Below are 15000 nucleotides of genomic sequence, written 5' to 3'. Positions count from 1 at the left end.
ACATAAAGGGCATGATACTTTTATTAACCAAGCTAGTTATGATATTGAATTTACAGAAGCAAACATATTTATTTCCAGGAAATACAAAATGTATCATCAACGAATGTATTACAAAAGTTGGTGAATAATTAACAAGTACTTACTAAATATAGTATGTAGGGAAACAAAGAAAAGCCAAGAAGGATGGCTTGAAGTCCATTATTTTATTCCACAATATTAATATTGTAAGAAAAAAAAGAGAAAAACAAAACAGAATGTGTGTTTTTTTACAACAGAATTACAAACAAACCATTGTCCTTGGAAGCAATGGATCATATTAAATTATTTATTTACTTCTACTCTTAAAACGTTGAGCTTTCAATAGAACTGCATATATTCTGGGTTTTATAACACATTCCATTAGTGATCACTGACATGCCTTGGGGTTTTGTCTGTGTAATGTGTAATGGTGAAGCTGTGGAAAGATACAGCAGGTCGCAAAAAAAATAGCTTTGGGATGAGAGAGAGCAGGCAAGCGTAGGGACAACTAAGAGACAGAAGGTAGATGAGTCAGGACCTGAAGGTCAGGGAGCAAAGCCATTCCCACTCAGACATGAGACACTTGAAGTTATATGGACTTCATTATCTCTGTGGATGGGTGAAGGGATTATGGCAACCACCACATGTTACAGTTTCTTCATTAGAGATCTCTGGGGGTTTTTCACTACTCAATTGTAATTTTGTGTTCAAACTTATTTTGCAGGTTTTGCCATCAGCATTTGAAGGCTGAACTGGTCCATAATATGTTCAGTGACAGAGAAGAGGAAGGCATTACCTAATGGGTCAGTTATGTATATGTGCAGAATGAAATATTAGAAAATCATGTTTTTCATCATAGTCATCTTTGGAAAAATAATACAACTCTTCGCTTGTTATTCTTGACAATCAAGAAGTGGGGAAAAGGAAGAATACAATAAAAGAACAAAAAAACAAAAGTCATTTGTAAACCACTCAGACCTCAGAGCTCTGAGTATAGTACTCTTATAGCAGAAGTGGGAAATGACAGTCTAGGGTGAGAGTGTTAGGGGGACAGAGTGTTGAAAGGAAGAGGCAAGATGGAAAAAAGACATCCAAATCCACTCAACAGTCGAGACACATTGGGGAAAAGCATTGGGGCCCTGGCCTATTAACTGTATCAGAATCAACACCTGACAATATCACTGGGGAAAAGTTCAAAAAGGAAAACATGTTCTACTCTTAGGAGGAGAGCTGAAAGGTAGGGGGATATTAAAAGATCAAACTTGTTAACGCCTCTCTTTTAATAGAACATGCAGTACTTTGTGTTCTTGTCTTATCTGTCTAAGGTTTGCTCTGGAGGTATTTTTGCATCAGACTTCATGAGCGATGGAAAAAATACTAGGCCACTGATGGAAGCTGCGAGAACATGCAGGCACAAAAATTGTCATTCAAATCTGGTTGATTTATTTCTGTATTTATTTAGGCATGATGCATAATTTGTTGCATGAACCCCCCCCCCCCCCTCCCTTGCAGATTCATGGATTCTGATTCATTCATACTAGCAATAATTGGAACACACCAGAAATCATCTCACTAAACATCTAGTTAACTCCATGTAATAAAATATTTAAACACATTTGACAGTTAATAGTGCTATTACATTAACCTCTACAACTACTACTACAACATCTAAAAATCAAGAATGTAATACTCTCTTAAATGTTCTTTTTAGGGTGATTTTATAGAGTTTCCTTCAGTCTTTAAAGGCAGTGTGTTGCCTCACTCATTTTCCCTTGTTGCTGTGAGCCCGTGTTGAAATGATTGGCAGCGTGTTAAATTATAGAACAGCCCCGTGCATGGTTACGGGTCAATGCGGTAAACGTGTTGAAGGCCTCTGGATGTGTGTCTCTGTTGCTTTCTTTACTTCTCTGGACAGTGATGTATTTTGCATCTCCTGCTGAACCCCTCCACTTCACTAAGTACTTTAACATCACTAATGGCAACAGCAGAAGACTTAGAAGGGAGGAGGGAAAATGGAAAAGTGAACGAGACAGACAGAGAGAGAGAGAGGCAGGGGAGAGGCAAAGTAGCAGAGAAAAGGAGAAAGCAATGACGAGAAAAAAGGTAACAATGGGGATAGAATGAGACCAATGGGAGCTTGTGTAAAGGAAACCACAGGACACATACTGCTTAGGAGTGTTTTAAGTGTTTCGGCATTATGACCTAAGCACACCTGCAACAACTGACTCATCTTGGGAGGAATGCCTTTGGCAACTAGGGCCCTATGCTGAACAAACCTGAGATAATGTTACTTCACTTCTTGACTTTTCACTTTTCACGCATACTGCCATTATGGAGTAATATTAACAATTCTGATTTCTTACAATCCACAATATTTGAACACAGTTTGAACAAAAACAAACTGATTAAAAATGAGTCCTTTATTATGATTAAGGTAATGACGTTTAATCAATCTTAATTGTATTGAATAGTGTGTTTGAATGTTGACAATGGAAAAAAAATCTGTTTTTTTGTGAACATGTAAAAAATGAAATAAAATATAATGTATGTGTTCATGTAGGCCTGTGCTATGAGTGGGAAGCAGTCACTGATTTTATAAACACAAAGTTGTGTATTAGTGCAGGCATTTATGCACGTGTTTTATCGTGCGTGTCTGTGCATGACAACGCTGATTCACTGCATCGTGTACGAGTGCTGATGACACTCCATAATCATTAAAGCATGAAGAGGCTCTGAGCTGATAGGGGCATGCTAATCCTTTTTAATTGACTCTCCAGCTCTTCAGTGTTATTAAAACCGCCCAATAACAAAATGAGCTTTGCTTTATTAGTCGGGTCAGCTGAACTACTGGAGACCTCCCTTTGTGTCTGTTGCAATTTGTTGAAGGATGTTTACAGTGTAAAGCATGGCCATGTTAAACAAACAACAACATGGACATTACAAAACAAAAAGGAAGTAGTGGCCTCTGCTAGAAAATATACAGCCCCTTTCAATTCCATTCAGACTGGGAAATTCTGCACTACATGATTTATGTCCAATGCCAAATTTCAGTGCAAATGCAGGAGATTTACCGTCCTTTATGTGGTACGGCTACAGAGTTTGGGGTGATGAATGGATGTGTAACATGTTGAACACCAGAGATCGGAGTTAATTTCTCTGTTCGGATCAACAATTACTGTTGTGTTTTATTTAAATATTTTACCATGATGAACATCTTTCCCCAATAAGCTTTTGACCGTATCCCTTTCAAAAGTTTCCCATCAAACTCAGAATCCAATCAAAAGTTATTGTGCTCACGTATGGAGTTCTGCATGGTCAGGCACCTGCTTACATTAAAGATCTATCTAAAGTATCTATATAAAGGTCCTCTGATCTGGATTTGTTGGTTGTACCTCACTCTGAACTGAAACCTAATACAATATAAAGGGCGCTGTAGCCTACTTTCAATAGCTACTTCACTTTCAAACTCTCACTTTTGCAAATATATGTACAGTATAAAAACAAATCACATGTGATCATGTTTAATTATACGAAGCTTAATGTGTTCAATCTTCAGCATATGATTTAAATAGCATTGTTCACCACATCCATGAAAAAAACACTTTTTGCGTGGCTTTGCATCACACTGGACTGATTTCACAGTTTGTACTGCCAAACAGACAGCAGATGGCAACGTGATCAGCATATTCTCTATTCATGGTTCCCTAAAGATGTCAAAGGAGTATTTTATCGCTAAGTGCTGTACATTGGCCCCTACAAGGTCACACCTAAGTAGCCTATAGCCATCTACCTTTGAAAGAATTATTGCTTCTGAAATCAGCAAAGCATCAATAGTGCCAAGAGCGTCTTGGCAGAGCGTTTGATAAGCTAATGATTCAAAACAATTCCAGGGTGTAAGCAGTATTTTGGTTTGGTGTTATAGCTCAGCAGAAATGTTGTATTTGATTTCACACCCCCAAACACATTTCACATAGTATTTAATAGAGGCCTGCACCATAACAATAATGGATTTTACAATCAGCCAGTACAACACCACATATAATTACTAACATATTCACTGCCCCACAAAGATGACACCTTTATCATCTGGTAATGTGCTGTTATCAACACACACTCACGCGCACACATACACACACACACACACATTTATAAAACCATTAATTGCGCTGACAATGACCTCCTTTAGTAGCTCACTGAAGACTACTTAACTAAATAGTGATGTAACTGAAAAGCAATTAATTTGTAGCAATTATTCAAAGCCCTGGCTTATTAAACTTTTTCAGTCTTGATGAATTGACTGTCCCAATTGCTCCTGCAGTTAAGCATATGCAATTATATCACATTCTCTTGCCAGACAAATAAGAACTTCTGAAGTTTCTGAAATTCTATTTGTATAATAATAGAAAAAAATGACCATATTACTTACAACAATAATACTATATGTGGAAATGGCCAAAACATATTTTATCTTAAAGGCTTATGTGATCAACTTTAAAGTTTTGTTGTGTCCGTTGAAGACATAGCCTACAAGGTCTAAAACAACGCATACAACTGGACAGAACAGAGCAGAGGTTTGTTATTTGACACTGTGGCACCCTGTGTCAAAACAGTGTGTTCATTCATCCATGACAACACTGCCAGGACCGCCGAGGGGCAGAGCACGGCCTGACAATGCACTACACTCTGCACTGTCATGTCAGAATAAATCCACAGCTTTGTCTGTGAACTGTGTCAAGAAAGACAAGGGGCATGAAGAAGACTGAGAGACAGCCATGGTGACGGAGAGAGACAAAAATACTGCAAGAAAGACAGTCAAAAGTCCACAGCAAGAAAGTGTGAAAACAAAATGTAAGAGACAGTCACGGAAAGCAGAGAAGAGCTGAGCGAGGCATTCTCTAAGACACAGACAATCAGTGGAAAAAAACAGTCAACAAAGAAGCATTCGTTTAAAAAGACAAAGTGACTGGTCAGCACTTCAATGCCAGGCAGCACATTTAAATACTCGGCCCAGGTCACTGGCAGGAAGACATTAAAATAGGGGTTTAGTGCAAAGGCAGAATATATCCTATAGTGATTGCCAAAGCCTTTGAATAGATAATGAAAGGGGAGAGGGAAGGTTTCTCCTAATTTAGGGGGTGTGGGTTGGTGGATGGGGGGGGGACTATACAAACTCCTTCATTATATCCTGCCCTCATACTTCTGAGTCAAGCATCCACTCAGCCCTCTACATACCGCACACTGAGAGAACAAAGTCCTGGTTTGAAAAAGAGACTCAAACCTCAGACCACAGAGAACTCTGTATGATCACTGGCCTGCACACTTCCTGTCCTCTCTGAGGAGGGAATAACATATTGCAGGTTGAGTCGTCAGCAGAGAGATAAAAACACAGGGCCACTATATGTGTAATGAGAAGCTTTTTGCTCTTTAAATGTTGATTGATAGGTTCCCTAAATGCCCAAGATGATGGGAGAATGTACTGTAAGAGCATGCAGTTCCAGTCACTGAAATAGCAGACCTCTTCCACTTGTGAATACGCCAAGATAAACATCAAGGTTTAGTGTTTTCTTTTTTTTTCTTTTTACATGAGACAAGGAAGACAAGCAGAAAGCAGACTTTTTTTCTCGAAGGGATATTTTGAAAGCAATATATATTTCAGCCTCTCAGTCTAGACAAAACCAGCGATAGGGAACGGAATGGAACTGAACTGAGAAAACAAAGCAAAAAAGCTACACTAATTCATGACTGTAAAAAGACAGTATAGTCAACAGATTGAAACGGGCAAGGAAGTCTATGAGAACGGATGCTGAGGTTCCGAAATGGAAAATACACATTTCCGATGCAACTTCTTCTGCACAGTCTGCTGACTTTTGTAGTGGGATCTGATTAATGGCCAAATTTACTGTCATGAATTATGACTGGATGGAAAGTCTCTCAAGGCTCCTAAAATACAAAGTGGTTATAAAATACTGTGCTGCGCTGCCATACAGTAGGAGCACTGAAGGAGCCATAGGGTGTGTGTGTGTGTGTGCTCATGCGTGTGTTTAGGTGTCGTATTGTACACACATCCTTAGATAATGATCATAATCCCCCTTCCCCATCACCAACAACCCACCACAATACATACATTAACCCAAACAGGACAACAGCAGCTCTTCCTCATCTTCCCCATTTATTAAATTACTCTGTGGTGATATACCATCGCAACAGCATGTTAATAATCTTTACACCATTTAAATCATTCACCTAGGCAGTGGAAATAAAATAGATTGCCGAATAATCTGTGGATTACCATGATGATTTCTGACAGAGGTTGGGGGATCTAGGTAAAATGTGATGGGAGATGAGCCATGGGGCTTACTATGCTAGCTCAGAGAGGATTAAGGTAAGGATCTATCGGGGAAGCAGCATTACATAATGATAATTTTTTTGTGTGTGTGCACAGAAACATACACACGCACAAACAGGTACAAAAAAATACACACACGTGTTTCTCTAGAGAAGGCCGGCATGAAACTATCATCATCTTTTAAAACTAAAAAAGAACCAATGCTTTATGTTATATGTTTTATTATACTGTATGTATAGACTCTTCTAATCCTTAGGAGGTCCATTCAATGCTATTTATTCCATCCATTGCGTTGACTAGCTATTGTACATATTTCTTTACTGGATCAAATATGTGCTTCATATTTGTATCCTCTGCCAGAGCTTTTAATGCATATCGTAATATTTCATGCATTTGTTCTTGAGGCCCAGAGGACAATTGAGCTCCAGCAAGATCAGAAAGGTGTTTACAGTCATAGGATTTCAATAGAATCTACACAGGAAGAGAGCATGTCTCTATAGGCAGTTTAATTCCCACTGTCACCTTCAGTGTCCATTTAAAGCACCCTACACCCTACCAATGTTATAACCTCCAGATAGTAATTCTGCTAGTAAACGTCATTGTATGACACATAACAATAGTGACTTCAGGGACTGAAATGTACTGTGTCTGTGTGTGTCCGTGTACAGTACACTGTACTGACTGTGAGAGTGAAGCAGCCTTTAGCTTTCCCCCGCATCAAACCACTGATGCCTTCTGACAGAAAAGTCTGCTCTGGTTTGCGTCACACAGAGTCATTTACACACACTAGGACAAAGCCATACAAACATATATTGCCCACACACACACACACACAAATGCATGTGTCTATATTCCACACTGGTGGTCACAGAGTGATTCACAAAAATCAATGGGCACTGCGAGGGAGGTTAGAGGCTTTGTGTGTAAGTGTGTGTGTGTGTGTGTGTGTGTGTGTGTGTGTGTGTGTGTGTGTGTGTGTGTGTGTGTGTGTGTGTGTGTGTGTGTGTGTGTGTGTGTGTGGGAGGAGGAGTGGCCGTGCCTTCTGGATTTACACAAACACATATTTGTACACAACGAATGTCCCACCTCCTTCCTGGTTGGTTAGGATGGTGTGTGTGTGTGTGTGTGTGTGTGTGTGTGTGTGTGTGTGTGTGTGTGTGTGTGTGTGTGTGTGTGTGTGTGTGTGTGTGTGTGTGTGTGTGTGTGTGTGTGTGTGTGTGTGTGTGTGTTGTGTGTGTCCTGCCTGAAGGTATAACTGTGTCTCTAGTTGGCTGCGATCAGCTACAAAACAGTAACTTTGGCACTGGCTGCTGAAATGGGTTCTTGACAATATGGCGATTTAATCCAATTCCCATCATGATATCCCTACGCCACCCTTGTGCCCCATATGCATGAAACTTTGAATGGGATTTTAAAAAATAATAGATTTTGTCCAACACAAACTGTAGGTCTCTGATTATAGGTTGATCATAGATCATTATCCAACTGAATAACCTGCACTGATTTAGGGTGTAGATTGAGTTGTAAAGAATGTGACAGGAACTTGACCAGGCTCCAGAAACGTATCTAGTTACTGTCTGACTCTGTCTGTGTGTGTGTGTTTGTGTGTGTGTTTGTGTGTTAGGGATAGACACGCGGAGGGCCTGTCACCACACACACTGATATGTTTATTTCACTGCAGCTGGGGTTATCACTCACGCACAGAGACAGACGCAGACAGGCACATACACAAATATTCCCATTGACACCCATGGACACACAACACACATCAATCCATAAGCCCACCTGTTTTGCGCAGTCTACTGGCTCTAGTCTGGCCTGCGGGGTCAGCAAAGGCCTCCTCTTTAAGTTTCAAGATGAAAATGTATTCTCGCTGTCAAGACTTCTGCCTCACTCAGTGGCCTCTATGCCCTAATACACCTCACAGCATGTGGAGGGAAAAATAAACAGGTTGACTATAGATCATTATTTTTAATGAAACCTCAGGTAATTTCAGCATCTGGTTTGGATGACCAAACAAGTGAAAATATCTAAAAACTTGAACAAAACATTAACCATACTGGAATAAAATAAAATCAAAAATGGGCATAGTTCATAGAAAAGTGAACAATGTGCTACACCTGTTGCAAGTTCTCTGAATTCTCCATCTGTTTCCATGAACTGCTGAACTCTCCCTGCTGAATCCAATAGCTTTCTATCAGCTTTTTAAAGGCTTTCTATCACAGTCTAAAAGAGATTTAGATGTTTCTTAAGGATTTTACAATGCCTCAAATTGAGTCCCTCAGGAGCTCTGGATTGAAAGAGACAGAGAGAGAGAGAGAGAACAAAAACCACACGTAGACGAGACTGACTGATGACAAGATCAGTACTGTCAGAGGAAAAGTGAAAGGGGAAATAATGGGGCATTGCTTGGCGTGTAGACAATTTCTTTGCCAGTCTTAGATTGGTTTGACCCTGACCTCTCAAGGCTAACAATATAGTGCAGCAGTTAAAAATAATCGGCCCCTCAGTATAACTTGTGTCTTTAGTAGCGTTAATGTGAATCCGCGTTTCTTGTTATCTGTGGAAATTATTTTTATTTTTTATTTATCCTTTATTTTACCAGGTTAGTCTCATTGAGATTAAAATCTCTTTTTCAAGAGAGACCTGGCCAAGATGGACAGCAAAACACAGTTACACATAAAATACAATACAAAATACAAGTTCAATATTAAATACAGTTGTACAACATAAAAATAAGATTCTTAACTACTTCAACTTCAAACTCTTAACAACAGCCTTAAATTTGTTTAGAGTTACTAGGTCCTGAAGCTTAAGCTGCTTCTGCAGGTTATTCCATGACGACGGCGCAAAAAACTTAAAAGCTGTTTTACCCAGCTCTGTACGAGCTTGAGGAACAGTCATGAGCACCATGTCCTGAGACCTTAATGCATGGGGGACACATTTTCTGGACATATACAATGACAAATAACAAGGCAGTTTACCTAAGATCGCCTTGTAAATAAAAACATACAAGTGACTAAGTCGTCTCATAAAAAGAGAAGGCAATGAGAAACATTTCTGTGCATTTGTTAGCATTTGTGTGTGTGTGCGTGCATACAGATGCAGTGTGACTGACTATGCATATAAATGGTGTGTTTGTGTTTGTTTGCCCTGTGTTTATGGAGTCAAGGCTTTGGTTGCGGCATGTTGACAGCCACGTGATGCCAGCTGGGCATTACCGTGTGGTGGGTATCACATATCAGGGCGCCAACCCTATCACATTGACAACTTTACCGCAGTCGTCAACTGGTCGACATGGCCACCGCAACCGCTATTATTAGAACACTTTTTTACAGAGGTCACAGGGCACCGGCCACAACAGTTGTCAATCAAAAAATTTCAAAAAATAAATAATAGATGTGTGTGTTAAAGTGGCGGACAGAGCAAAAGGAATGAGGACAGTGAGAATGTGAATGCAACAAGAGAATGGGCATGATAAGAACAAAGAGAAATATAAAGTCGGAAGAGATAAAGAAAAAGCACAAACGAAAGAGTCAGGGCTACGACCTGAGGTCATCAGAAGGTTTTAAACCTAAATCCCTCTAATCAGCTTCAGCAGACAGGGGAGACAGACCAATCCATTCGCCCTGAGATCCCATTATGACAGGAGAAAGGAATGGGAAAGGGAGCAAATTGAACACACTTGAAAAATAGCTATGAGTGTCAAGTGTGTGTGTGCGTGTGTGTGTGCGGGTTGTAACTATGCCATTGTGCTCTAATGCACGATCGTGTTCTGTTCAAAACAGGTGTGTGAAAAAAAAACACACACAAATAGATAAGGCAGCAGCAGTAATGAGTCCTTGGTGTGGAGATTTGTCTCGTATGGAGGATGGGTTGTCAGTGTGCATATAGGTGTGTGTGTGTGTGTGTGTGTGTGTGTGTGTGTGTGTGTGTGTGTGTGTGTGTGTGTGTGTGTGTGTGTGTGTGTGTGTGTGTGTGTGTGGCAGCAGGAAAAGAGAGACAAAATGAGTGGAAAACTAGCCTCCATTTTCTGAGTGGAAATATTTGGCACCCCACCCCACCCCAACACCCAACAACCCACACCCTCCCTCACTTTGTATGCTGGTGCATGTGCCAGTGCCTCTCTTGCTCAGGGGAGGTGTGTACTTAGGTGCAATTGAAAAATGACTATCAAGCCCTGAGGAGCGAAACCTGATTCAGAGTCTCCTTATCCGTTGGCGCAGCCCTCTTCGAGTGCTATGCTGCTCTTCCCCCAGTGACCGCCTAAATTAAATTATGTCTTTTTATCCACTCAGGTGGGAACGCAGCCAGATGAAACTAGGAGAGCAAAGAACAATCTGAATTGTGAATGACGTTGGTGTCTGTAGTTAAGGGCCTCTGGGATTGGAAGCGACATGCGTGGATCTTCAAAAGTGGATGTTTACTGTGCGACACCACGTTTGATGAGTAAATCAAATTGCTGATGTGCTGAAAATGTACTGGAGGCTCACAATATTATCTTACATGAAAGAGAGTGGCATTGTGATAGTCCAAGCATGTGCTGTATGTGTAGACCACATATCCTCACTGTTCAATTAACCAGCATGGCTGGGAACTTCTGGGGTTGTCTGACCTCATAAAGGTGGCCTGGCTTATCAGATTTCCCTTGAGCAAGGCAGTAAAGTAACAGCTTAAAGGTGAATTAAGCGATTTATTTATGTTAATTTAAGTGTTAAATCGCTCTTTATTCATACAGTGTTCACTAATATACAGTAGTGTGCACGTTTTATAAAGCCGATCTGTCAGTCACCCGCTCTGCATGTAATCAGCAGATAAACTTTCTGGGGATCCCACTACTGATAACCAATGAGAAGAGAGAACCCTACAAACCGGCACCTGTGTATCTGTGCAAATACAAAGGAACATGGCAGTGCTTTTACAGGTCCCTTTGAAGGGGAACAGGCACTAGCTCTTTTGTTTCTTTTTTTTCAAAGCTCAGTAAGGTACAGTAAGAGACTAAGCAATGAAACTGTATCAATACACAGGAATATACGCTTAGCCCCTGTAGTCACTGATATTTACTTCATGTTACTTGCTGCTACTTAAGGTTGGAGAGATGTTTGAAAAAAAGAAAAATGTGAAATAATTGTATACTTTTTGAACCTTTTCTTTGTTCATGTATTAAAAGATCCTCAACTATGCCGTGAAGGCCCATTATATGGATGGTGTTGATAGTTACTAAAAGAAAAAGGAGGATGATGCCTATTGGAATAGGCGTTAAAAGTTATTTAGGCTTTCATATATTACGTTTAAAACTAGTACAAATGGGCTTTTAAAAACAAGATTTGTGTGATCGGGGTTTGTTGTTAATCGCACACCTTGTTCCATAGTCACGTGAAGAGGAGGGTTTACATTAATTAACACTGCACATACCTCAGCGGCCGGTATGCCCTCCGGAGGGCGACACTGTAACAGCACTTCCTGCTCCAGAGAGACTTCTTTCCCCAGGGGCTCCTGTTCAAATGACTTCTTCAGGTCTGAGGAGAAAGAGAGACAAAGAGAGACAGGGAAACTTAACATGACTAATACTCAAGGACAGGGCATTGGGTGAACTACAGAGGATATTACAATAGAGGTGGTGAACACTGATGTAACTGAGGTCGAGCACTTGAAAGTATTAATGTGTTCGTACTGGTGTCAGTTACTTGATCTCTAAGTCGGGACTATCCTGGAGACATGACACCCAACAGGAACACCGTTAATCATATCAAAGGACAAAGTGTCTCTGTGTGTATGGGAGGCCATTTTTTTAGAAAAAAGCATCCGGCGATTCAGCAGTTATCTCCCCTCAGGAGATGGGTGCTGTGTCATTGTAAACCGGGCGCTCATAACCTCATTTCAGTGGCGACAATGACACAGTAATTATGAAGTTGGTTGGTTGAAGTCAGCCATGCATATGTTGACTTCTTCCCACTTTCCTGTCACTAAAAATGTACACAGCAAGGGGAAAACCCTTAGCTGATAATTGTTGTGTCTTCGAGTGCACGCACAAACCTTATGCACACATTCTGAGAATGTAGTTACAACAGTTTTACACACACGCACACACATGCACACGCACGCACACACACACACACACACACTTATGATCATGCTTTTTAAGCGATTTCACTGCTGCACACTCTAAACACAGTCTGCTTTGTTGCATTGCTTGCCCCCTCAATCACTGTGCACAATATTTAAACTTTTGCTTTCATTCCATATAGGACTTGCCAGAGCGCCGGGATCTCGAACTTGCCAAAGACAATAAATGATTCACACTAATGGTCCGCATGCTGTGATAAATGACAGCATTACAAAGCCGCTTGGAATGCAGTGTCGTTCCTTTTCACAGAACATTTGAGCGAGGGCTCAGTTGTTGTCATTTTGAGGGAAAAAATCTCACAGTAGCAGACTTTAAGACAATCAGTCCAGACAGATAAGAACAACTGGGGGACGGAAAAAGAGAAAATAGAAAGAAGGATTGAGGGAGGGTGGATATTAATGAAAGAACACAAACAACCTTGTTGGTGGATGGATGGATAGAGTTTGACAGGTATTTATGTTGAATATAAAATCCTTTGTATCCACTGCCACTGTTGTGGACAAAAGACTAGGCTCTTTTGAATGGAGCGAGTTCAACGGGGCCAACCACTCTTCAGCAGTTGAGCCTTCTGCTTTTGACCCCGCAAACTCTTTTCTGAGAGACTTTCTTACACTACATCAATTCTAACTTCCGTGCCAATTCTCTCCCTCTCTCTCTCCTCTCTGTCTAGGCCTCCCCCGTGACACTGTAGTGCTCTGTATTCATCTGTCCTTCACTCTAAACACCTTGCCCTCCTTTCGTTTGATTGATTCCACCACCTATTGGACAGAGTAACAAAAAACAAAAAATATAATCCTACAGCTTTTCTGTTCACCTCTCTCGTCGACTGCCATACAATGCACTGTGTGCAAGGACCCATACATTGGCAGCTGAGCTTAACACGTGTTTAAATAATTAGCCTAAAGCTGTAGGGGGAAAAAAGCCATAAAACAAACTGTAATGTGAGAGGGGTGGCAGTGTTGCGGGATTTAGCAAGTGGCTGTACTATGTTGCCGTTCAGATGGTTTTGAGGGATTTCTAAATGTGTAGGGGGTGAATCGGGGGGGGGGGAGGGAGAGAAAACATGTGATTTCTTTGTTTTTCTACATCCAATCTTGGTATAAATCAAAGGTGTATGATAGGATTTCAGAGGTTCCTTTTTATGCATTCTAAATCTGGATTCTTGAGTGTATCCGAGGGACTCACAACTGCCCACACACGCTTTCAATGAAAGTAAACAAACTACACACACACAAACACACACACCAAGTTCCTTTTTTTTAATTAAAAATAGATCATCTGGGGGCCCCCCCAACATTGAGGTTTTTAAAAAAAAGTTCATGATGATCATTACATTACAAAACATATATAAATTATTTATGAACAGGCCCATTGTTGTTTTTTCTTAATTGTGTAACCTATCCAGGGGTGGATTACTGCACAGGTATACCGGGCACATGCCCAGGGGCCCAAGGGCTCAGGGGGGCCCTAAGCCAGAGATACTGATAGTAACTTTTCATGTTACATAGTCAAAGAGCTCAGTCACTGATGTCAATAACAGGGTCCAAAAGGGAATAGCCTAAATATAAGGATACTCATCAGAATTTAACAAGATAGAAATCATCATGGGCCCCTCAACTAGTAGGGGAGAAATACAGGCAAGTTAAAAACAACAGCATTAGTAGCTCTGTGTAAGGGGCTCCTGAGGGGCCTTGGAGGCCCCCTCACACATACACAAATAAGCTTTCTATGTGTGAATTCTAAATTGTTCATAAAAAGTAGCTATCCACCCTTTATCTGTTGAAATGGGCCTCTCCATCATAGAACATGGATCTGCAGACCAATCTACTTTACTGTTTTTACAGTTGCAGAGTAAAGAGTGCTGCCTGTTTAAGAAAAATCTGAAAAATAATGTTCCTTCTGCATCTCAGGAGTTGATATAGCCTCTAAAATTCCCTCTCAAAGTGCACCAGATTGATGCATTTTACTTTTAAAAAGGTACAAAAAATCCGGGGGGGGCATACCCCCGGATCCCCCAACAGGGTCCCTCCAACAATATCCCAAAATCCTGTGGGAAACACTGACTTCCTTAATATGTTTTTGCCATTAATTGTATGTATCTGTATGAAAAAGTCAGTGTACCTGACTGGATAGGGACGAGTGGGGGGCCCTTTAAGGGGCGCATTATCTCATAATCCGTCTATGAATTTATCACTCAATTCCTTTGCAAAGGCAGTTAGTAGGATACTAGGCAATTTTTTTCATAAGTTAAGCTGTTCTTTCTGTTAGTAAATGCTGTTCGCAAAAACTCATCACTACAGCAAATGTGCCAAAAAGCAGTCGCAGAGATCTTGCAAGGGCAAAAAAATTCCGCTCGCGCCCTATGAGTGCGAGCATCTTGGTGTTTTTTTTGTTGGGGGAGGGGGGGGGCACTAAGACAATTTAAGCTTAGGGCACCCAAAAGCTTAGCAGCGGCCCTGCACACACACACACACACACACAAACACACACACACACATACACACAAACA

The 15000-nt window shown here is 40.8% G+C and overlaps 1 protein-coding gene across 1 annotated transcript in view; it reads right to left on the bottom strand.

The window, feature by feature from the left end:
• The window catches only part of unc5ca (unc-5 netrin receptor Ca), a 195982-nt gene that overhangs the window by 63254 nt on the left and 117728 nt on the right, over positions 1–15000 (bottom strand). Inside the window, 1 exon segment of the mRNA XM_080035209.1 lies at positions 11780–11883. Within this exon segment, the coding sequence (XP_079891335.1) occupies positions 11780–11883 (104 nt within the window).

Source organism: Ammodytes marinus (assembly GCF_949987685.1).
Source record: "Ammodytes marinus genome assembly, chromosome: 2".
Taxonomy (NCBI): Eukaryota; Metazoa; Chordata; class Actinopteri; order Uranoscopiformes; family Ammodytidae; genus Ammodytes; species Ammodytes marinus.
The sequence above is the reverse complement of the archived record's forward strand: the minus strand, read 5'-3'. Positions and strand labels throughout refer to the sequence as shown.